General features: G+C 43.0%; 1 protein-coding gene across 5 annotated transcripts in view; it reads right to left on the bottom strand.

Moving 5' to 3' along the window:
• The window catches only part of LOC135197086 (uncharacterized), a 230,264-nt gene that overhangs the window by 77,977 nt on the left and 126,882 nt on the right, over positions 1–25,405 (bottom strand). For all 5 annotated transcript variants that reach the window (XM_064224039.1, XM_064224036.1, XM_064224041.1 and 2 more), the window contains exon 3: positions 11,884–12,038. In XM_064224039.1, coding sequence (XP_064080109.1) covers positions 11,884–12,038 — 155 coding nt within the window. The remainder of the gene's footprint in view (positions 1–11,883; positions 12,039–25,405) is intronic.

Here is a 25,405-nt window from a genome sequence, read left to right as displayed (position 1 = left end):
AAAAGAAATGAAGTATTAAACGACAACAACATAAATGGAACCTTTGGCAACAGAGGAGCTTCGTCCGGCAGCCAAGTATTCAGCAAAATTGAAGGGGAAGATGGTCAGATACTTGGAGGTCGTCATCCAGCAACTGACCACCACAACGACAGTAACCAACAACCAGAGACTGGAGCTACAGAAGCAAACCAAAGGAAGAAATGGACAAGAGAAGAAAATAAGGAAATATGGAGATGCTACATCAGAAGCAACCCGACGGAGAGAGGATATAGAAGAAGGTTGGTCAACATCTGGAATAAGAGGAATAACACCCTCCCCCAACAGAGCAGAGGCTGGCAGACCAAGTAAAGAACATAAAGAAAAGAACTAGCTCTCCCCAACAGAAAGAGAGTAATTGGAAAGGGAAATGACACATGGCAATGAATTACAAGAAGACGAACTGAGAGACGATGTCACAGAAGACGACAGGGATGATAAGGTATCAAACAACGACATACGAAGAAACACCGACGAAGTAACAGACAGGACGGAATGGGTAGAAAAGATCAGACAATGGATGAAGCCAGATAGAGAGAGAACAAAGATCTCCTCCATGAAAGCCTACAACACCAAGAAATTAAGAGAGAAAACAAGTGAGGTCAATGAAATAATGAGACTAATACACACCACCAATATCACAGAAACAAATAACTTGACATATGCAGGAGTAAGATTAGTAGCAGAACTGATGGGGATACAAACACCAACACCACCAGCACAACCAACCCAACAGAAACCAAAACAGCAACCCCCTTGGAAAAGGCGCCTGGAAACGTAAATCATGGTGATGAGATCTGACTTGAGTAAACTGAAAGACATGGCAGAAAAAAAGGCTAAGAAGCAAGAAAACAAGGGAGGAACAGAACGAGAAGATGTAAAAACAGAGGCTTAAGGCCAAAGCACATAAGATCCAACGGTACATGAACAGGAATAAGGGATACCAACAGAACAAACTATCGGAACCAACCAGAAAAGACTATATAGCCAACTAAGAGGGGAAGACAACCACCAAGAAATTCCTGAAGCCAATCCAAGTAAGAGACTCTGGGAAAACATCTGGAGCAATCCGGTATCACAAACAAACATGCAACATGGCTCCAGGAAATCAAGGCTGAAGAAACAGGGAGAATAAAACAAAGACTCACTGACATCACGACAGACACAGTCAGACACCAACTAAATAAAATGCCCAACTGGAAAGCCCCAGGTCCTGATGAAGTCCATGGATACTGGCTCAAAAACTTCAAGGTCCTACACCCAAGAATAGCAGAACAACTCCAGCATTGTATCACAAATCACCATGCGCCCAAATGGATGACCACAGGAAGAACATCCTTAGTCCAGAAAGACAAGAGTAAGGGAAATATAGCCAGTAACTACAGGCCTATCACCTGCCTACCAATAATGTGGAAGTTATTAGCAGGTATCATCAGCGAAAGGCTATACAACTACCTAGAGGATACAAACTCCATCCCCCACCAACAGAAAGGCTGCAGAAGGAAGTGTACGGGCACAAAAGACCAGCTCCTGATAGGCATAATGGTAATGAAGAACAGTAAGAGAAGGAAAACCAACCTAAGCATGGCATGGATAGACTATAAGAAAGCCTTCAACATGGTACAACACACATGGCTAATAGAATGCCTGAAAATATATGGGGCAGAGGAAAACACAATCAGCTTCCTCAAAAATACGATGCGCAATTGGAATACAATACTTAAAAGCTCTGGAATAAGACTAGCAGAGGTTAATATCAGGAGAGGGATCTTCCAGGGTGACTCACTGTCCCCACTACTCTTTGTAGTAGTAATGATTCCCATGACAAAAGTACTGCAGAAGATGGATGCTGGGTACCAACTCAAGAAAAGAGGCAACAGAATTAACCATCTGATGTTCATAGACGACATCAAGCTGTATGGTAAGAGCATCAAGGAAATAGATACCCTAATACAGACTGTAAGGATTGTATCTGGGGACATCAGGATGGAGTTTGGAATAGAAAAATGTGCCTGTCAACATACAAAAGGACAAAGTAACAAGGACTGAAAGGATAAAGCTACCAGATGGGAACAACATCAAACATAGATGAGACGGGATACAAATACCTGAGAATAATGGAAGGAGGGATATAAAACATCAAGAGATGAAGGATGCGATCAGGAAAGAATATATCCAGAGACTCAAGGTGATACTCAAGTCAAAACTCAACACCGAAAATATGATAAAAGCCATAAACACATGGGCAGTGCCAGTAATCAGATACAGCGCAGGAATAGTGGAATGGACGAAGGCAGAACTTCACAGCATAGACCAGAAAACGAGGAAACATATGACAATACACAAAGCACTACACCCAAGAGCAAATATGGACAGACTATACATAACACAAAAGGAAGGACTACTAAGCATAGAGGACCGTGTCAACATCGAGAACAGAGCACTGGGGCAATATACGTATGAAGACCAGTGAAGACGAGTGTCTCAAGAGTGCATGGGAAGAAGGACTGATAAAAGTAGACGAAGACCCAGAAATATACAGACACAGGAGAAAGACAAGCAGAACAGGGGACTGGCACAACAAACCAATGCACGGACAGTACATGAGACAGACTAAAGAACTAGCCAGCGATGACACGTGGCAATGGCTACAGAGGGGAGAGCTCAAGAAGGAAACTGAAGGAATGATAACAGCGGCACAAGATCAGGCCCTAAGAACCAGATATGTCCAAAGAACGATAGATGGAAATAACATCTCTCCCATATGTAGGAAGTACAATACAAAAAATGAAACCATAAACCACATAGCAAGCGAATGTCCGGCACTTGCACAGAACCAGTACAAAAAGAGGCATGATTCAGTGGCAAAAGCCCTCCACTGGAGCCTGTTCAAGAAACACCAGCTACCTTGGAGTAATAAGTGGTACGAACACCAACCTGAAGGAGTGATAGAAAACGATCAGAAAAAGATCCTCTTGGACTATGGTATCAGAACAGATAGGGGTGATACATGCAAATAGACCAGACATGACATTGATTGGCAAAATCAAGAAGAAAGTATCACTCACTGATGTCGATATACCATGGGACACCAGAGTTGAAGAGATGATTGATTGATTGTGAGTTTTCTGGCGACAAAACTACCAGGGTCACCGACGCCGAATACTAAGTGTGATCTTTTAACTTTTATAAAATATTAAACAAAATTTTAAATAATTTTATTTTTTTAAAGAGATACATATATATAAATTTAATTTAAAAAAAATAATAAAATAAAATTTCTGATAAAAATAAGAATAAACTTCTGATCATATAAAATTCTAATAAAAAGGATTGTTAATTAATCTGGACAAATAACAATGAAACATAAAAAAGGGAAAAAAAGTATATACTAGGACAGCACAGCTGTCAGATATATTTGAGAAGACCAGCTTCTTTAATAAATGAGATAGCGTTATTAACACACATGCTTTCTCCCAACAGTTTCGCCATGCTATAATTACCCCCTGCTTCACTACTATAAGCTAAAAAACGATTCCTAAGTTCCACCAGACTGGGACACTCAACCAGCAAATGCCTAACAGTCAGTGGAACTAAGCAATCGTCACAGAAGGGCTCATTCTCCCCATCCATCAGACAGTAGTGAGTTAAACGCGGATGGCCAATACGTAATCTACACAATACAACCTCCCACTTCCTTGGTATTAGGTCATATTTCCAAGGGTGTGTCTGTCTAGTAATTTCTTTCATTTTATTGGGGCCTACTCTGTCCCACTGAAGTGCCCATAAATGCTGGACGGATTTCCATATATCAAAGAATGTATCACGATATGGAACAGGGCATTTTCTTGGTACTAAAGTTTGCGCTGCTGATTTGGCAAGCTTGTCTGCCTCTTCGTTTCCCGATATGTTCACATGGGCAGGAACCCAACAAAATGAAACAATGCTGCCTCTATATTGGTGCAAGAAGATCCACTGCAGGATCTTCAACACCAAGGGATGATCAGTATTAAAGACTTCCAGGGACTGTAAGCCACTTTTGGAGTCACAAAATATTGTGTAGCTACACACTGGGAGTGTTACAATATGTTCCAGTGCTACTAGGATGCCATACAATTCAGCTGTAAAGTTTGAGGCAACAGAAGGAAGTGGACCTCTTCGGTTAAAAGATTCGCTAAAAACTCCATATCCAACGCCAGCATTGGACTTGGAGCCATCAGTAAATACATAAGATGTATCTGTATGCTCTGATACATGCTCTTAAAATATTGCCCTCATTTCCTCATCAGATTTATCCCTCTTTGCTCCATTGAAGTACCTGCAGAATTTCACATCAGGTAACCTCAAGACAGGAGTACTGGGATACACAAAGGGAATAATGGGAAATTTTTTAATATTTGTATCCTCTAAAATTTTTTTTAATTCTATAGCTAAAAGGAGTGGGATACCTTGGATGACTTTCGTAAAAACCATTAAAAATATTTCTATTTGCCACAGTAAATGCCAGAGATTTGGGGAGTCTTTACACTCTAAACCAGTACAGAAGTAATGATGACTGGTGATACAGTTCAAGGGGTATCTCTCCTGCATCAACTAACAAACTAGATATTGGTGACGAACAGAAAGCTCCCGTGGCTATACGAATACGTACCTGAATGATGCACTGAATCTAAAATTTTTAAGTTAAATGAGGAAGCTGAAGAATATACTTCACAGCCGTATGACAGCTTTGATAAGATTAAAGATTTATGAAGCTTTAGTAAAAGATTTCTATCAGCTCCCAACTGGTGTGAGAGAGCACCTTCAAGATGTGTAGAGCTTCTAGGCTTTTAGCTTTTATATGTTTGATATGGGGGACCCAAGCCAATCTGCTGTCAAAAACTAGGCCTAAGAAGTGTGCTTGTTCTACACATGGGATTCTACAGCCATACAAATAGAGGTCTGGATCAGGATGCACTCCCCTGATCCGACAGAAGTGGACAGCAGTAGTCTTGCTTATAGAGATTTTAAAACCCAGTTTCTCAGCCCAACTTACTATTTTATTTATTGTTAATTGTAACTTTCTTTCGGCTACAGTCATCAGGGTGGCAGCAAAGGATATTGACAAGCCATCCACAAACAGTGTCTTTAAGACCTCTCTTGGAATAACAGCTGCAACTCTGTTTATGGCCAGAGCAAAAAGTGTTACACTGAGGACACTGCCCTGGGGAACACCTTCTTCTTGGCACCTTTTCTCTGATAAAGTACTGCCAACTTTAACTTTAAAATACCTACGATGTAAAAATGATTTCACAAATGAAGGTGATTTGCCTTGTAGACCACCATTATGCATTGTCTCCAGAATCCTAAGTCTCCAAGCAGTGTCATATGCCTTTTCTATATAAAAAAACACTGTCACATGGTGTTGTTTGGAGGCAAAGACTTCACAGACAGAGGCTTCAAGTTGCAGTAAGATGTTCAGGGTGGAGTGCATTTTTCGAAAACCACACTGAGAAGGTATTAGAATATTATTGTGCTCTAGATACCACATCAGTCTTACATTTACCATTTTTTCCACCAATTTACATAAACAGCACGTTAAAGCAATGGGGCGATAACTTGCTGCATAGAGAGGATCTTTTCCAGGCTTAAGGAACAGTAACATGGTAGCTAATTCCCATATGCTAGGGTAGCTGCTTTCATCCCATATTCTATTGATGATACTGATTATAAAAAGTTTTGTGTTCCTTGAAATGTATTTAAACATTTCATAAGGAATCTCATCTGGACCAGGGGCAGTGTTCTTGCTCCTAGCTAAAGCAGAGTCAAATTTCCTTTCAGAAAAAGGCATATTATATGATTCAGCTTTCTTTGCTGAAAAGTAAAGTACCTAAAATGTATTACTAACTTCTGTAGCATCAGTGACTTGATTATTATTCACTTTAAGTACTGGAGGAGGATTGGATGTAAATTTACCCTGAATTTTTCTTATTTTCTTCCAAATGCTACAGACTGGTGCTCTGCTGTTAATAGAGGATACATATCCGGCCCATGCTTAGTCTTCTGGTAGCTTTCATAGCTTTTCGAAATCGTGCCCTACACAGTTTGTAAATTATGACATTGTCCAAGGTGCGATGTCTACAATACCTGGTCAATGATGACCTTGTAGCTCGGTGTAACAGCCTTAAGTCTTCTGACCACCAAGGTACTGGCCGTCTCCTGAATAGTCCTTCATTTCAAGGAATCGAGAGCAGACCTGCAGTATGTAATGTTCCATTGAGTAGATCAATGGCATCATCTACACTTGGGAAATCTTTTGCATCCCCCTCCAAATCTCTCAAATCTTTTAATTTTCTTCCATTTGCTTTCTCTAAACACCATCGTGGTGATCTCGGGATAGGTGGACCATCATTGGTGTTGATTACAATTGGGGAATGGTCACTGGTATGCCAGTCATCACTTGTTCTCCAACTAAAATCAACACTGCAGTTGGAGCTACATATTGAAAGGTCAATGCAGGAGATGATGCCTGTCTGAATGTGATAATGTGTAGGTTCTCCAATATTTAAGAAGACCTATATCTTCATTTTCTATTAAAGATGCCATCATATTCCCTTTTTGGTTTGATGTTACATCTCCCCACAATGGATGTCTACTATTGAAGTCACCAAGTAGAAGAAATGGCTCTGGTAGTTGCTGATCAAGTATATTAAGTTCTCTTGGGAGACATGGCTATTAGGTGGAATGTAAAGGGAACATATAGTATATTGCCTCCTTAAATTTATTCATACAGCCACAGCTTGAAGTGGAGTATTTAGTTTCACTTGGTGGTGTGGAGGATCTCAACGGATGTAGATGAGGGATCCCCCATGATTTCCCACTTCTAGATCAAATTTAGTTCTATAGTGAATATATTCCCTAGGACAAGGGGTATATTCACCTAGCATGGTTTCCTGCAAACATACCCCTACAGGAGAGTGCTCATAAATCAAAAGCTTCACTTCCTCATACTTCGCTCGCAGTCCCTGACAGTTCCACTGAATAATGGAAGTGAATTTATTCATGTTTAGGACCAACATTGTGGTTCCTTTTTACAAGACTGAGAGACTTCTTTTTTCTACTAGGGGGAGGCATTTTGATGTAAAGTTTTGTTGGCTTCTTGGGAGGAGTTATCGCCTTCGTAGAGCCAACATCTTTTCCTTCAATGTCTTTGACACTGAAGGGTTTTTTAGTTTCTTCACTCTCCCTCTCTATCGAGACTGAGAGAGCAGAGGTGTTCTCTAAAGAGACCACCTCAAATGTCTTTGTATTGCTGGCAGTTGCCAGCTCTGCCTCTAATGAGGCAGAAGTACCAGCGAGGACTGGCACCGGGGAACCAACATCTGTTGGTTTGTCCTCCAGAGAGGAATTGGAACCAACAGAAGCTGGCACCAGACCAGCAACCACTGGCCTTGCCTCCAAAGAGGCAGATGGTGGAGGGTGTATCTCTACTGGCACTTCAATCTTCTTCAATTCCATACTAGGGTCTTTCTTGTTGGTTCTAGTGAACCTTGTCTTTACATTCTCATCATCAGTTGACTCGAATGATTCAGTTAGCTGTCTTTTTAATGATTCTTTATTTGATTTTCCTTTTGTGCTCCTAACTTGGGTGTTTTTATTTGTCTCTTTCTTTTGGTTTCTTAACTTTGCTACAACAGAAGCAAAACTTAGACCAAGTCTTACAGTCTTTGCTTTGGCTCTCTTTAGTGCTTCCTTAAATGTTGTTCTTTCTATTACTCTAATTGCTTGGATTTCCTTTTCGAGTAAATATATATCACACTGCTGAGACGACGATGCATGTCCCTCCCACAGTGAACACATTTAGGTTCCCTGTCGCACATACCATGCTCGTCATGTCCACAGTTGACACAGACTGCAGGATTTTCTTGCAATTTGGATCGATACAATTGTAGGGTGTGTCCAAAATGCTGGCAATGAAAGCACCTTCTGGGTCTCGGGACGCACAGCTTTATCTTAAACCTATACCAGGCTGCAGAGACATATTCCGGAAGTCTTAAAGTACCAAAAGTTGATGCTAAGGTAGGCTGAGGTATTCTATTATTTTCAACCTTCTTTGTCATCCTTTTTAACTTTATTACACCCTGGTCTTTTAACCCTCTTACGCCGACTGGACGTATTTTACGTCGACATTTTTTGTCTCCCGTGTGCCGACTGGACGTATTTTACGTCGACTTACAAAAGTTTTTTTTTAAATTCGCGGAAAAATACTTATAGGCCTACCAGCCTAAAACTTTTGAATCACGCACCTTGGGGGATGCTGGGAGTTCACGGATCAAGGTGGTGTTTTATTTACAATCGTTACACAGGCGCGCAAGCACGAATTTCTTTCTTGCCGCACTAAAAAGTATCTGTGACACATCTTGGAAATTATTGTCACTTTGACATAATTTTTGTACCATTGTAAATTAGCCGTTACATGAAGTATTATATATGAAAATGTGCGCATTTTTATGTAAAATACAACAATGAAATACTCATGATTGTAGCTTTTATCAGTTTTGAGATATTTTCATATAAAAAACGATAATTGCCAAAATTTCAACCTTCGGTCAACTTTGACTCTACCGAAATGGTCGAAAAACGCAATTGTAAGCTAAAACTCTTATATTTTAGTAATATTCAATCCTTTACCTTAATTTTGCAACTAATTGGAAGTCTCTAGCACAAAATTTCGATTTATGGTGAATTTATGAAAAAACTTTTTCCTTACGTCCGCGCGGTAACTCTTCCGAAAAAAATCATACATGCGATTGTGGTAATGTTTGCACCATTTTAAAATTAGCCGTTATATAAAGTTTTATATATGGAAATGTGCGCAATTTCATGCACAATACAACTAAAAACAACCCATGGTTGTAGCTTTTATCAGTTTTGAGATATTTTCATATAAATAACGATAATTGCCAAAATTTCAACCTTCGGTCAACTTTGACTCTAACGAAATGGTCGAAAAACGCAATTGTAAGCTAAAACGCTTATATTCTAGTAATATTCAAGCATTTACCTTCATTTTACAACAAATTGGAAGTCTCTAGCACAATATTTCGATTTATGGTGAATTTATGAAAAAAATAACATTTTCTTTACGTCCGCGCGGTAACTCTTCCAAAAAAATCATACGTGTGATTGTGGTAATGTTTGCACCATTCTAAATTAGCCGTTACATAAAGTTTTATATATGAAAATGTGCGCAATTTCATGTAGAATACAACAAAAAATAATTGAAGGTTGTAGCTTTTCTCATTTTTGAAATATTTGCATATAAATCACGATAAATAGAAAAAAAACCACGTTCGGTCAACTTTGACTCTACCGAAATGGTCGAAAATGCAATTGTAAGCTAAAACTCTTACAGTCTAGTAATATTCAGTCATTTATCTTTATCTTGAAACAAATTCGAAGTCTTCTAGCAAAATTTTCTTTAAGATTTATAGTGAATTTTAAAAAAAATCTTTCCTTCCCTCCGCGCGCGGATTCTCCGCCACAAATCTCCGAAATGCGTATGTCCCATTCTCAGAATATTTGCTCCGTTTCATATTAGGCATTTCATAGAGTTTTATATATGAAAATGTGCGCAATGTCATGTAGAATAAAACCAAAGATATTTGAAGGTTGTAGCTTTTCTTATTTCTGAAATAATTGCATATAAAAATATATATATATAAAAAAAATTCGACATTTGGTCAACTTTAACTCATCAGATATGGTCGAAAACTGCAATTGTAAGCTAATACTCTTACAGTCTAGTAATAATTGCAATTGATTTTGTCTTCATTTTGAAAAGGAAATTTGGGAAGTCTCCTAGGGCTAGGCAATAATTTTAGATTTATGGTTGCAATTTTTGAAAAAAATATTTGTTTACGTCCACCGCATTATACGAATTCATGCATTATTTTGTGATAATATGTTCTCTGTGTTGCTTTTTATCGTTTTACAATTTGTTTGTTATATACCAAAAACTGATCACGAATTTAGTGTACATTACAACGAAAAAAAAAGTAACTTGTTACCTTTAACCGTTTTGCGCACAGCATGATTTGAATACAATTATATATGAAATTTTGTTTTGCGCTATCATATATTGCATTATTTATATATGATAATGATAATTTTTTTCATTTCTGATGGTTGCATACTAAACTTCCAGCCAATGACAAAAAAAGGAGCCAAAAATGAACTCTTAATCTTGAAAACTAAGCACGCTGTGATTTTTTGAAAAAATATTTTTTCTGCTTCCGCGCTCACTCTGAAACACCTCCGGCACACGGGAGACAATTTTTTTTACCGCTTCGGCGTAAGAGGGTTAATTCTGTTAAAAGTCTCTCCTCAGAGAAAGCTGGAGTTCAGGCTGGAGTGGGGAGTGCACTCAACCGTAACTCCCACAAGGTCCGACAATCCCATCAACTTAATGCTTTCCTCTGGGGAGATGCTTTCTATGAGAAGCATATTTCTGTTTTGGGGTGTTATTTTTGGCTGTCTGCCACAACATTTCACAATTTCCCTGTGTACTTGAAAAATGTCTATATTATCACCTTCAAGCTTCAAATTCAGGTACATTTATTTCATACTTTTTATTTTTCTTCATGGCAAATGGTTCCAGTGTGACAATACTGGAACCAGATGCTTTTTGTTGGGATTTCCTGGCCATATATCTACTTGCAAATCTTTGGGTCGTCAACTGTGTCCGTCTGTCATTCAGCCCCGGGGGACTGCATTGATCATGGGGACCGACCATGAAAGATTGAAGTTTGGGTTCCGTGGACAAGTCCTTTGACGAAAGCATAGAGTCGTCAGCAGAAATAGGGGGGGTTGCCATATAACGAAAATAACATGGTTCATCCAGATATTCCACATAGCCACCATGGAGTCACACTTAGAGGACGGGTCATTCCTTTAATTAGGGTCGTCCTAAGGGTAATTACCGGATATACACCATATAACAAGTGCTAAGGTGTCATGATGTCTGTCGAGATCAGACCCGGCACTAAGGATAGGGTTTGAAATTAAACTTCCCCTCGCTCGACCATGTCAGGTACTAGAGTTCTACGGGTGAGGTGGCATGCCGTCCATCCTCACCCTCCTTCAAATCCCAAGATTTAGACTAAATCATGTCCAAAACCAAGCCAACAGTCATCATCACAGAATCCATACCTTATAGGGGGAGGAAGGCAGAAAGATGAAATGATTTTAGTAGGAGGAGAAGGGCTGACTTATTTAGTTGGATCAACAGCTGGGTACCAAGGCCCAGCAAGAAAGCAGTTCCCACCAGGCATCAGGGTCCAGCTGCTGAACCCTAAGCCCCCCCTCCTCGGCAAGGCTGAGTTGAAGAGAAAGAAAGAAAGGGATAAAATGGATAAGTATCAAGACCTGAAAATAGAAATAAGAAGGATATGGGATATGCCAGTGGAAATTGTACCCATAATCATAGGAACACTAGGCACGATCCCAATATCCCTGAAAAGGAATCTGGAAAAACTAGAGGCTGAAGTAGCTCCAGGACTCATGCAGAAGAGTGTGATCCTAGAAATGGCACACATAGTAAGAAAAGTGATGGACTCCTAAGGAGGCAGGATGCAACCCGGAACCCCACACTATAAATACCACCCAGTTGAATTAGAGGACTGTGATAGAGCAAAAAAAAATAAGTAAATAACAATAATAATAATAATAATAATAATAATAACACCATATATTAATGGGAATCTTCTGTGATACCTGAATCATGACAGCATTAATGCATAAAATAAAGTGACTGAGACAATTTTACTATATTTTCCATACATCAGTAACTACATAACTAAACAATACCTGTGATTCTGTTGATTTAGTGGCATATGGATAGCTAATAACAGATGATGGCGAATTTGTACCATTCAAATTCTGGTTCATTCCACATGAGTAATTGTAGTTTTGATCACTAAAAAAACTGGGCCACTGCTGTAGTTTGCAGTCCATATCAAAATCTGAAATACAACATTCTTCATAAAACCACAATTTTGGAAAGTAAATTGTATTTTTCCTAACTATACAAACCTGAAGTCCTTTACATAAGGAATTACTTTCAGTGAAGGCTGAAATTACGCCATTAAATTCTTAAGCAAGGTGGTTAGGCAGTAACTACTGTCTGGTAGGTGGGTAGGCCCGCCTGCCCAGATGTGATCACTCCACTTTGCCTTTCGGCCCAAGTTCTGATTGAGGGGTGGCATGGGGTGGGCATAAATGTAAAGGACCTCAGGTTCGTAAAGTTAGGAAAAATACAATTTACTTTCAAAAATTGTGATTTGTTCCTGCACGATATACAAACCCTCGGTCCTTTACATAAGGAAGACTAACTGATTAGTGGGAAGAATGTGATTGAGCCTCTAGAGCTGACTGGAGCTCTGCACACCTGGGCTATTCCTCCTGGTCGTAAGAGCGAGGAGTGCCCTGCCCCTGACAACTTGATCAAAGTATAGGAGCTGCGTGATCAAGAGTCAGACTTCTGGGCCTTTCTGAAATGAGTGAGGAATTGTAACTCATCCGAAAAAGGGCTGGGAAGAATATTTAGAGTCAGGGGCATTAATACAAAGTTCTGGGAAGGGTTTGTATTATTGCCAGTCTCCTTCCTCACCTTGCTAGAGGAAGGAGAGGGGTTGCTTCTAAGATTCTTTTAAGAAAAACAGAAAGGAAGCTCGGTGTGCAAGCTTACTGCATCAATCGCCCAACCAGTTAGTGTAAGTTTGAGTCCTATCCTCAACCTGAAGGAAGAGGAGTAGAAGGACAAGGAGGGGAAGGTGGAGAGGCCAGTCACTCTCGCATCCTTCTTATCTCTAGAACCGGACACCTTAGGCGAGATGCAACTTGTCCTCTTGAAGGAGCTGTGTAAGCAAACACAATCTGCAAGCATCCACCACCGGTCCAAGGAGAAGAGGTTCCAAGGACCTGTGGGTAGATCCAAAGGAAGGAAGATATAAATATGGTCCCAATGAGACCTCATCTATCTTCCGGTCCAACATATTCTTTGGAGTGATGAAAAGTAGCCATCCACTGGACTATCCAACTGCAGAGAAGTCTCTCACGATCTCGTAACTCTGAAAAAGATGCGTCATTGGACACTTCTGCATTGGCAGTCTGCAGTGGATAAAGGCATCGACACTCAATGAAAGGTGTCGATCCTTCATGGGTATGGCAACACACCAATAGGACAAAGTAAGGACTGATCTGGATCAACCAATACAAAGTCCACAGCACAGATCATGAAGGACTTGGATTTGTCAACAGATGCTGACTGATTGCGCTGTTGCCGCACACCCGAGACGTAGTCACAACATGACACCCGCCTTTTGAAGGGTTATGCTGAGAAAAACCACACAAGTCGTCTATCTTGTTCGTCAACGATGTTGAGAGACAAGATGATTTTTGCGAGGCATGTGCACATCAGACGATAGTCAGTTGCCTTCTAGAGAACGAGGTCCCTGAGATGGCAAGACAGAAGTTTCTCATCAGTAGTTGAATCTCAACCAAGGAGAAACAATACTATGTGCCACTAAGACAAAGGTGATTAGGTGAATGCAGACCTACGTCTTCACAGCTGAATCAAGAGAAGTAAACTCTCAAGATTCTGATCATAGAAAAAGTCCTGTCGATGACACCAACCAGTGAAGATGGCTTTAATCCCTATTGTTTTACAGAAAACTGAAAAAGTTAATCCGCTATTTCATTGCTGTTCAGCGAAAAAGTTGGAGTTTGCAATGAAAGCAAAGTCTTTCAGTAATGAAAACACAGGGATTGTACTGTCTGAAGAACCACTTCTTGTGGGTTGGATCAGGGAGGAGTTTTTTATTTCATTTGGCACCACAGCAAGTCAGGCAGGGAACAGGCAGGCTTCCATTATTCATTTACAATTCAGGGTGAACAAAGAATCATTGAACACCTTACATATTAGATAATGTCTATTAGAAGACAAAACTCAAATGATCTGAAGAAAATCATTCTGCATCATCACAGCGGCCAATGGGGCAGGTGTGATAAAACAGAAGACAAGGCTACAGACTTTTGTTAGACCGTGGGGTAAACAGAAAGATGATAAAGAGTCTAATGAGATATTATATTTGTCTGAAAATTCTCGCAACGGTAAATGTAGAGCAGGAGAGATGGGCATTATGCAAGAATTCTGATCCAACCAGAGACCTAGGTCTGTGATTGCCGGGCAGAGAGCTTCAAACTGGTAGTTAACCTTGACAGAGAAGAAACAATACCAAACCAAAAAGAATCTCAGAGAGCAAGCAGTACTGAGACAGAGCCCTATACCACTCGCTCAACTTGTCATACTGAGTTGCCTGGTAGTGCATTCCATGAAGAAATGCGTTCGGCTAGAACCATCGAGCACTAAAAAGATACACTTGAGCATCTGCATTTCAATCAAAATGGGAGGGAAGAAAACCCTCTTTGGATGATAATACAAACGTTGTGGTGTTGTTGGGAAACAATACCACTAGTTATCTCAAAATAAAATGTTATTGTTAGTATACAATAAGGTTTTGTACATACTTACCTGGCAGATATATACGATTGATGGCCCTCCCAGCCTCCCCTCAGGAGACAGGTGGAAGAGAAAAAATTCTGACTGGAAAGGGAGATTGGTTCTTACAGCCGCCACCCAGCGGCGGGTAAGGTAGATCACCTGGACCTACCTGTCGCGTGTGCAGCGAGTTTTGAATTCTGTCGTGACGTCAGAGACGTAAAGCTAAGTATATATCTGCCAGGTAAGTATGTACAAAACCTTATTGTATACTAACAATAACATTTTTGTACATGAACTTTCCTGTCAGATATATACTTAGCTGATTGACACCCTTGGTGGAGGGAAAGAGACAGCAATATTAACATGGAAAAAGGGGGAAACAACACCTGTTGTAGGATGTAAAATACAACCTTGGTTCTTACCTGTTTAGGCAGAAGACTTCGTAGTTACTGTCTATTAGTCTGCGTTGCCTGAAGAGCTTCAGCGAGGGCGTGACCTACAGCTGACAGACTCTTTGGGTCTATCAAAGGGATTTGGTATCCGCTTACTTGATAGAATCCGAGCAGGATCTTGTCAAAGGGGATTCGCCCTCTTATATGACAGAACCTAACCACTATCATTGCAAGGAGCTCAAACATAAACTGATCACCTAACCAATCTAATCATTGTTAGACATACGACATGAAAGAGATGCCTACCCGCATGCTCTTTCAAACAACCAAAAAACTTACAACCTAAACAAGGGGGAAAAAATATACTACAAAGGATATGTCTCAGCTCCCTGCCCCAGCACCGAATCCGCCGATACGTATGGGCCTAACGCGAAGCACTTTTCATACGTGATTTTGACGTCTCTCAGATAGTGGTTTGCGAAGACTGAGTTGCAACGCCAGAATGTTGCTTTCATAATATTACTCAGGGATATGTTTTTATTGAAAGTTAATGAAGTGGCAATAGCTCTTACCTCATGAGCTTTGACCTTCAGAAGCTTGAATTGACTTTCATCACATATCGCATGTGCTTCTTTCACCAGGCTTCTGATGAAGAAAGAAAGCGCATTCTTCGAAAGAGCCCTCCTTGGATCTCTTACAGAGCACCAAAGGTTGACATCATTGCCCTTAAGTTTCTTCTTCCTCTGAAGATAAAACTTTAAACTTCGTACTGGGCAAAGTGGCCTCTCTGCTTCCTCGCCTACTAAGGCAGATAAACTTCGGACTTCAAAACTCCTAGGCCAAGGATTTGAGGGGTTCTCGTTCTTAGCCAAGAACGAAGGCAGGAATGCACAGATCGCTGCATCTCCTCTGAACCCCACTCTCCCTTCTATTGCATGGAGTTCACTAATCTTTTTTGCGGAAGCCAATGCCATGAGAAAAAGTGTCTTCCTCGTGAGGTCTAAAAAAGGCAGACTGAGGCGGTTCGAACTTAGGGGACCTAAGGAAACGTAGCACTACATCCAGATTCCAACTCGGAATCTCTGGCGAAACCTTTTTGGATGTTTCAAAAGATCTTATTAGATCATGAAGGTCTTTGTCTTCTGAAATGTTTAAGTCTCTGTGCCTAAACACTGCAGCCAGCATGCTACGATAACCTTTAATGGTTGATACCGCCAGTCCACTTTTTTCCCTAAGGAAAAGTAAGAAGTCTGCTATTTGGGTTACAGAGGTACTGGAAGAGGAAAAGTGATGGTTCCTACACCACCGTCGAAAGACATCCCACTTCGATTGGTAGACTCTAAGGGTAGAGGGCCTTCTTGCTGCTGCGATAGCAGTTGCAGCTCTTGCAGAAAACCCTCTCGCTCTGACCAAACTTTTGACAGTCTGAAGCCAGTCAGACCGAGAGCGGGGAGGTTTCTGTGATACCTGTCGAAGTGGGGTTGTCTGAGCAGATCGATCCTCTGTGGTAATGATCTCGGAATGTCTACTAACCATTCCAGTACCTCTGTGAACCATACTTGTGCGGGCCAGAAAGGGGCTATCAGCGTCATCCTTGCTGCCTCCGATTCTGCGAACTTCTTGAGAGTTTCTCCCAGTATCTTGAAGGGAGGAAAAGCGTACATGTCTAGGCCCTTCCAATCTAGGAGAAAAGCATCTATTGACACTGCCCTCGGGTCCGATATCGGAGAGCAGTAGTTGTCTATCCTCGCATTCTTGGCTGTGGCGAAGAGGTCTATGTGAGGCCTGCCCCAAAGTCTCCACAGGTCCTGGCAAACATCCCTGTACGAACCTGGTAAGGAGACAAATCTTCCTTTCCTCTGCCCACAGCAGAAGTTCTTTTGCTGTCTCGTACAGGGAGAAGGAGTGAGTTCCCCCTTGCTTCCTGATGTATGCCAGGGCCGTGGTGTTGTCCGAGTTTATCTGAACTGCCGAAGCTAGGACGTAGGGCTCGAATGCTTTCAAAGCTAGCCAAACAGCCATCAGCGTCTTTTCTTGTTGATGTGCCAGGTCACCTGTTCCTTCTTCCAGGTGCCTGACACTTTCTCTTGAGCCGAGCGTTGCTCCCCAACCTGTTTCCGACGCGTCGGAATACAACACTTGGTTGGGGTTCGGAATGTGAAGGGACATCCCTTCTGCAAACCTGAGAGGGTTCGCCCACCAAGAGAGGTCCTTCTTGATTTCTCTTGAAATCTTGAAGGAGAACTCTAGGTTTTGAGAACGACACCGCCAGTTCCGATGTAGAAAGAACTGGAGAGGTCTGAGGTGCTACCTTCCTAGAGAAAGGAATTGCTCCAACGAGGAGAGTGTCCCCAACAAACTCATCCACTCCCTCGCTGTGCAAGCGTCTTTCTCTAGGAAGGCTTTGACTTTCTCTGACCCTCGGGCTATCCTTTCTGGAGAAGGAAAAGCCCGCAAATCCAGAGAAACCATCCGAATCCCCAGATAGATACGATCTTGACTGGGGATTAACTGAGACTTTTGAAAGTTCACCAGAAGTCCCAGAGAACTCGCCATGAAAAGGGTCTTTCGTAGGTCCTCCAAACATCTTTTCTGTGACTTGGCTCTGATCAGCCAGTCGTCCAAGTAAAGGGACACCCTCACTCCCTCCAAATGTAGCCATCTTGCTACATTTTTCATTAGTCCTGTGAAGACCTGAGGGGCTGTTGAAAGGCCGAAACACAAGGCCCTGAATTGGAATATCCTTCCTCCCATCATGAACCTGAGGTATTTCCTTGAAGAAGGATGGATCGGCACATGGAAGTAAGCGTCCTGAAGATCTAGTGACACCATCCAATCCCCTGGACGAAGAGCCGCCAACATTGAGGATGTCGTCTCCATGGCGAACTTCCTCTTTTCTACAAAGAAATTCAGGGCGCTTACATCCAGAACCGGTCTCCATCCTCCTGAGGCTTTTGGAACTAGAAACAGGCGGTTGTAAAAGCCCGCTGAGCATGGGTCGCTCACTAGCTCTATAGCCTCTTTCTCTAGCATTTGTTCTACTGCCAGAGTAAGAGCGTGGCTCATGATGGGATCCCTGTACCTGGCCACCAACTCCCTCGGAGTCGTCGTCAAAGGTGGTCTTTCTGAAAAGGGAATCAGATATCCTTTCCGGATAATCGAGAGGGACCAGTTGTCCGCTCCTCTCTTTGCCAGACTTCTGCGAATCTTAGAAGCCTGGTTACCCTACTGATGTCTGGAGGATTTCTTTCCTACTTCTTCGCTCTGGATGAGCGCGAGAAGGATCTTCCTCTCTTGAAGGGTCTATTACCTCTTGAGGTAGAGGCTCTAGAAGGAGGGCCCCCTCGAAAGGGCTCCTGTCTAGCCGGAGTCTCCTTCTTAGTCTTCGTCTGGAAGGTGGTCCTAGGTTTCCGGGCAGACTGAGCGAGCATGTCTTGAGTAGCCTTCGCGGAGATAGCTCCCGAGATGTCCTGGATTATCTTCTTTGGGAAGAGAAGCGGCGAGAGTTGCGAATAGAGTAGCGAGGCTCTCTGAGCATGAGAGACGGACTTTGTCAGAAAAGAGCAGAAGACCGATCTTTTCTTAAGAACCCCTGCTCCAAACAGGGAGGCTACTTCGCTCGATCCATCTCTAACTGCCTTATCCATGCACGTCAGTACACTGTTGAGATCCTCGGGCGAAATGGAATCCGGGTTCTAAGTCCTTTTAGCCAAGACCCCCAAAGACCAGTCAAGGAAGTTGAAGACTTCCAAGACTCTGAACATTCCCTTCAACAGGTGGTCGAGCTCGTTCATAGCCCAGGTAGTCTTAGCCGACAAGAGGGCCGAGTGTCGTGAGGCATCCACCAGTGAAGAGAAGTCCGCGTCTGCAGATGACGGCAGACCCAGGCCTAGGGGTTCTCCAGACTCATACCAGAAGCCTAGTCTGCCCGTCAGCTTAGAAGGAGGGAAAGAAAACACAGTCTTCCCTTTTCTCTCCTTAGCAAAGAAGCAATCACAAAACCTCTCAAAGCCTTCTTCATTGAGATGGTTGGTTTCATCCTCACACAGGAGGAAACCTTCGTCTTCTTAGATGTCGAGAATAACGAGAGAGGAGGAAGAGGAGCGACGGGAGTAAGAGCGTCTCCAAACTCTTGAAGAAGGAGGTCTGTCAGGATCTTGTAGGACGAGACCGAAGAATCCTTTACCAAGTCCTCTTTCTGAAGGTTCTATTTCATCCACCGAAGAACCTTCGGCTTCTTTTACGAGAGAGCTGGACTTCTCTAAAGAAGTGCGTCTATCTAGTGATGAGTGTCTGGCAGCCGTCTGGCGCCTATCAGGGGAAGCCAAAGCTTCGGGAGAGCTCCTATCAAATGCGTCCTTCCTACTCCGATGAGTGAGTCCTCTGTGATCCTGTAGTCTGCTCCTAGATACACGGGAGTCCAAAGGGGAGTGCCTGCTAGGAGAGGAGAGCCTACTATGCTCAAGGCGCCTATCAGAGTCCATGCGCCTGTCAAAAGGAGAGCGGCTGCCTGGCGAACTGCGCCTAAAATGAGGAGAACGCCTGCTAGGCTCTTGGCGCCTACCAACAGGAGAGCGAATCCCTGGAGAAGATCGCCTACTTGGAGACAGGCGTCTACCATGATCCAAATACTTAGATCGAGACGCGTGGGTCTCTGCAAAAGCTAGTCTATCAGCCGAGAAATTTCTTTCAGGCTCTTTACGCCAATGACCTGAACAGAGCGGCTAAACAGGTGAAACGCGCCTATCGGAGAGAAGCGCCTATCTTCCGCACAGCGCTTGGCAGCGGGGAGAGAGCGGCTACTTGGGAGTAGCGCCTACCAGGCTCTAGGCGCCTGACATAAGGAGAGATCCTGTCTCTGGAAGAGTCCATGTATGAGGAGGCTCTCTTATCCGGAGATTGGAGGTTCTTCGGAAAGGAGCGAGAAGAAGCAGCTGGCTGTGCGCTTATCTTTAGACGAGCGCCTACTAGGCGCGTTGATCCCGTTCTACTGAGAAATGAAGTCGCCAGGAGAAGCTTCTTGGGCGATTGGCGCCCCTGAAGACGACAGGCGTCTGCCGAGGAAGAGCGCCTCATTCCATCCGCTGTTACAGGAGAGAGAGCCGCCTCCGACTGAGAAGGCAAAGCAGGAGAAGGTAGCCTAGACTTCTTGACGGGGAGAGAGACGTCCTTCTTACGACGCGTGCCTCCAGCCAAGGAGCCCGCCAGAGCTGAAATCTGAGCTTGCAGCCCCGCAAGAATCCAAGCTGGAGATCTTGCAAAATCCTCCACAGGGGATGAGGATCGAAGCCTACTCTGAGGCGAGAACTCCTGATCCCTCCTGGGTTTCTTGATATCCACTTCAGGCTCTTCCGGAAAACATTCCGGGCTGGAAGGAAAGGCGCAAGGAGCCTTCCAGGCTCTCTTCAACAGTCGAGATGAATCCGAGGTGGTCCATCCTCTTCTAGGAGAAGGTGATGAAGAAGAAGAGAAGCATTGGCGTAACACCTCCTTCTTGGCGCGAATAAAGGCAGCCTGGGAACGATCAGGATCTACCGAGGGACGCCTGGGATCGGTGGGGGTTCCCCTAACCCTTAACCCTTCCTGCGGCTGTTTGACTTTCCTCCTCCACTGGGACTGGGAGTCTGGAAGAGGTCTAGGCCTGGAAGCATTAAGGAGCCGATCAGACGCACCTCTACTGCACTGGGGTCACTGCACAAATCACCTTCACTATTACTCTTACCTTGCAACGAACGAATTTTTCTTCTCCATGCTAAGGATCTCATGGTTTGCCACTTCCGAAGGCGTATCTTTAGGTTCGATGCAGGGAGCAGGAGCTGAAACGGGAGAAGGATCTAGTGCTACGACAGGATTGTCTACTTCTACCTCGCTAATACGAGACTTACTAGAACTTCTAGACGAGGCTTTTCTCACCCTGTCTTTCTCCAACTTCCTTAAGTAGGAAGAAAGAGACTTCCATTCACCCTCATCCAACTTCTCACATTCATTACACGGGTTAATAAAGGAACATTCTTTACCCCTACATTTCAAGCATACTGTGTGAGGATCTACCGTTGCTTTCGTAGCCTCACCTTGCATTCATCCCATAGAGGGCACACCCTAAACATAGAAGATTTTCTTAACTTCTACATCAAGACGTTTCTTGGGAAATCAAAAGAACAATCCAAACCAATATCCAAAACAATCCATAAGCGCGTATGCCAAGCCAACAAGATCAGGTACTTCACCGAAAGTCAGTCCAAATATATCCAAGGCAACAAGAAACGAATAAAGCTGTCAGGAGGTAACAACCACAGGTGTAGTCGACACCAGCGACAGAAAAATTCTCCGACTGGAAAGGGAGATTGGTTCTTACAGCCGCCACCCAGCGGCGGGTAAGGTAGATCACCTGACCTACCTGTCGCGTGTGCCGCGAGTTTTGAATTCTGTCGTGACGTCAGAGACATAAAGCTGAGTATATATCTGACAGGAAAGTTCATGTACAAAAACTAATAACTCTTGGGAGACCCTAAAGGCTGTCTTAAGTTTCAGGTTAATTAAGAGTAGGTACTATTCTTCTCAGCCACATACCAGAAGAATTAACTTACAGATATGTGTCTACTACTTGGGCAATGCAACTGATAACAGAAGCATGCCGGCTGAGAAATATACTAGTATATTTGTAGGTTCCTGTAAATCGCACTCCAGCCTAATTCTTCTTCATTCGAGGGGCAAGAATAAGGACTGGAAGCAGACCTCCTTCATTCTCTAATGAAGATAGTGAAGGTGAAGTTTTCCTGAAAGGAGACTTTTATTGTGATAACAGGATACCGAAGACGACTAGTTCAAGCTGAACTGGTTGTTCCCAAAACAGTAGCACTGGAGAGCCGTTCAAACCTCTCAGTGCTATCCATCCTGAACAGATTGACATATGTTTGGTAAGATCCTAAGATTGAATAAAAAACATAATCTCTCGGGTTTGAACTCTGAGGAGTAGACTCCATAAAATCCCTCTTATTTCCTTGTTCATTCCAGTATAACCAGGAAATAGAGGTTGTAAAATGAAAGAAGGATTGACTGTTCTTGCCATGGTACTGTGGCTCAAGTGCCACTAGTGTGAAGTGCTGCAGGCACTATTTGCCTATAAGGCCAATACATCATATAATCTTAGTTGGGTCATTTATGTTAGGTTGTGGGTTTATTTTTGTTATTGGTTAAGTGTTAAGTAAGTTAGGAAATAGTGTTGAGGTATTTCAGTGGTTTAAATATCCTTTTATCTAAGAGTCTGGTTCCAGATAACGTAAGCAGAAAGTTGTTGTGAGGAGACTATTGTCTGTAAGGGGGATCAAGGGTGTGGGGGTTGCTTTAGTGCATCCCGCCACATTATTTTGGCGCCCGAACAGGGACAGTCAAGGTGGGACAGGGAACCAGACTCTTGGAAAGAAGGCAGTGGTAGATTAGAAGTTAGGATTAGGTTTGAGATAAGGGGGAAATGGAGGAACAGTTACAGAGATAAAAGGAGGAATTGTGGTTCTACCGGGAACGGGAAGTGCAGTTAGTGAGAGAGAATGAGAAGTTGAAAAGTGAGAATGAGATGCGAAAGGAGTTGAGGGTTTAGTTTAGAGATTTGTGGAGAAAAGTGGAAGAGAATATAGAGTTGAAAATGAGAGAGAATGAAGAGCGAATGGAGGAGTGAATGGAAGAGCGAATGGAAGAGCAAATGAGTAAGCGAATGGAGGTAATAATGGAACAGGTAAGAGAAATGATGAAGGTGTGTGTAGGTGAAGGTGCTGTTGGAGGAGGTCCTTCTGCTTCGAGTAAAGGGGTTGCAGAGAAAGAAAAGACTGTGGTGATTTTGAAGTTGTTGGTAGTAGTGGTAAAGGTGGTGGTCGTGGTAAGAAGGTACAGAAGGTGAAAGGAAGGACGAAAGAAAGAGTAAGAGTGATGTAAAGACAAAGGTTCAGGATGAGAGTGAGAGTGATCAAGAGTGGGTGAAAGTGAGTAAGAAAATAAGAAGAGTTTGATCAAGGATAAGAATATAAGCGTAGAACTAGATTCTTTGTATTCTAATGAGGAAGAGGTAGCTAAGAAGGGGTTAGGTAGTGAAGATGATAGCAAGTGGAATTGAGGAAGTGTATAAGACAGTGTATATGAGAGAGGTACCCCGGTGTGCAAAATATGATGAGTATGGTAGGAGGGATGTATGTGACTTTTTCAGAGAATATGAGAGTTATTGTCAGGCTAAGTATGGGGATAGTAAGAGTGTGTGGGCTAGAGAGTTGGGGGAATATTTGACAGGATTTTTGTTAAGTATGTATGGGGTGATTATGAGTGTGGGGGATGTCGAGGATGAAAATGTGAAAGGTAGAATAATTGAACAGGCTAAGCATATGAAAGGAAGTGTTAGATATCGGCGGAAAAATGAGTTTGATGAAGTAGTAATGAATGTGGGGGAGTCTGTATCTATGTATGTATGTCGCTTGGAAACATTAGCAAGGAAGAAATATTGGGATGAAGGGATAAGTGAGAATAAGATAAGTGAGAATAAGGAGTTGATGAAGTAGTTTTTGGCTACGGTCCCAAAGAATGTGTATGTGTTTGTGAATTGGAAAAGGAAGGAAAAAATGAGGTAGACGAGAGATTGACGTGGAATGACATGTTAGAAATAGTTGAGGATTATGAGTTGGATATGGTTACGAAAGAGAGTAGAAGTGTGGGTATAAGAACTGGAATGGATGAAAGGGTGTCAGAGTTCGGAAGTTTTAGGGACGCAATTTTGAAGGGCCCAATGAGGATGGCTGATAGTGTGGTAGATAGAAGTGTCAGAGCGAGTAATGTGGGAATGGCAGTGAGGGCGAATGGGGGATCTGGACGTGAAAAGCAGTTTTGGAGGGATCAGAGCAGTAGTGTGCAACGAGGTAGATTGGCTAGTGGTAGTCATGAAGAGAAGTGTTTCAGGTGTGCAAAGGTGGGGCATTAGAAAAATGAATGTAGGTGGGCATTAGGTGCATGTTTTGGGTGTTGTGAAATAGGAAACCTTGTAAATGAGTGTAAGGAAGGAAAGGGGATCAAGTGTTATCGATGTAGCCAGTGGATGTCAGGGAAGTCGTGCAAATGTGATTTGTGGAAATTGTGGTAAAGAAGGGCATTATGCTAGGATGTGTAGCGAGCAACGTGCCAAATGTACTGAATGTGGTGTAGATGGACATGTAGCAAGGGTGTGTAGGAAAAGGGAATTTCTGGGCTCGGCCCGTGTCGCTTTGTGAAATATCCCTTCAGTTCATATTTCTAAGGTAAATAATGCTAACATTACCAGAGAAAAATAAAAGAGGGGGATGTCAGAGTATCCTGACTCGCTCACCCTAAATAAAAAGAGGGTGTCGGTATGGTACTGGGGCGAGTGAAACCACTACCACGGACCTCTTGTCATTTAGACCTCTCCTCCGCCAAAATTCCCCTGCTAGAGAGAGCTGGTACACAGCCCGCGCCAGCAACTACTACTACTTGCTCCCCCACGCCAACACCAGCGCCTCTAGTGTCCATCCTTTCCGTTAGCAGCATCCTGCACGCACATGTTTTTCTCCTCTTGTGATTTTGTGCTTACGCTTTGGGATTTTTCTCCAATATGGAACTCCAAGCCATCGCCGCAGCTAAGTTAAGTACTGCCTAAGTGTTTCACGTAATTTTAGCCAGTCAGGACCCGTTTTACAGCCATTTTTTAGGTATTATAACGGTGCCTCCTGCGACATGGCTTCAGGCTCACCATACCAGCTCGCCATACCGGCTCGCCTCGTGTGATTCATTACTAGCTCCTTTGGTCTTCTATACCGCGGTAGCTACGTCTGTGCAGTATTTATGATTAATTATAAATGTGGTGCAAGATGTGCTATTTGTATTTATATTTTATTGTATTTTATTTTGGGAATCTTGTGCCCTTTATGTCTTAGCTCAGTGTTCATGCATGCATGTGCCTTTGTCTAGGTCTGTTAGGCATGTGGGGTCGTGTGCCCCTCTCTTTTTTAGTCCTACCACCCTGGCCGTCGCCCTTCGTTTCTACGTATCAGCAGAGGCCAGCTCCCGAGTAGTTGGGCTTCCTACCTTCCAGGTAGAGTAGCTTAGCTTCTCTAGGACGTTTCTTTTCCTTTGTCTTTTGATTCCCTTCCTTTTCTATTCTGATAAGGTGTTTTGTTTATGTTGCATGTTAGAGACGGTTTGGGCTAGCCTAGGCTATCTCAGTTCGCCTGGTCTATCCGTCCATGTGGTCCTACCACGTTCGCGGTGGGCCAGACGATCGCCACGAGCCACCAGCTCAGTCCCCCTACCTGCTTACCCCTCCCCCTAAGCAGGGGGGGTCTCGCTTGCTCACGGTTGCCACAGCAACCATCCGGGCTCTCCTCCCCTCCTCCTCTTTCCCCAGAGAGGATACGGGAGTCACGGGGGGGGATTCCTGAGTCTG

The sequence above is a fragment of the Macrobrachium nipponense genome, chromosome 18 (assembly GCF_015104395.2).
Source record: "Macrobrachium nipponense isolate FS-2020 chromosome 18, ASM1510439v2, whole genome shotgun sequence".
Lineage (NCBI taxonomy): Eukaryota > Metazoa > Arthropoda > Malacostraca > Decapoda > Palaemonidae > Macrobrachium > Macrobrachium nipponense.
Note: the sequence above shows the minus strand (reverse complement) of the source record. Positions and strands in the feature narration are given on the sequence as shown.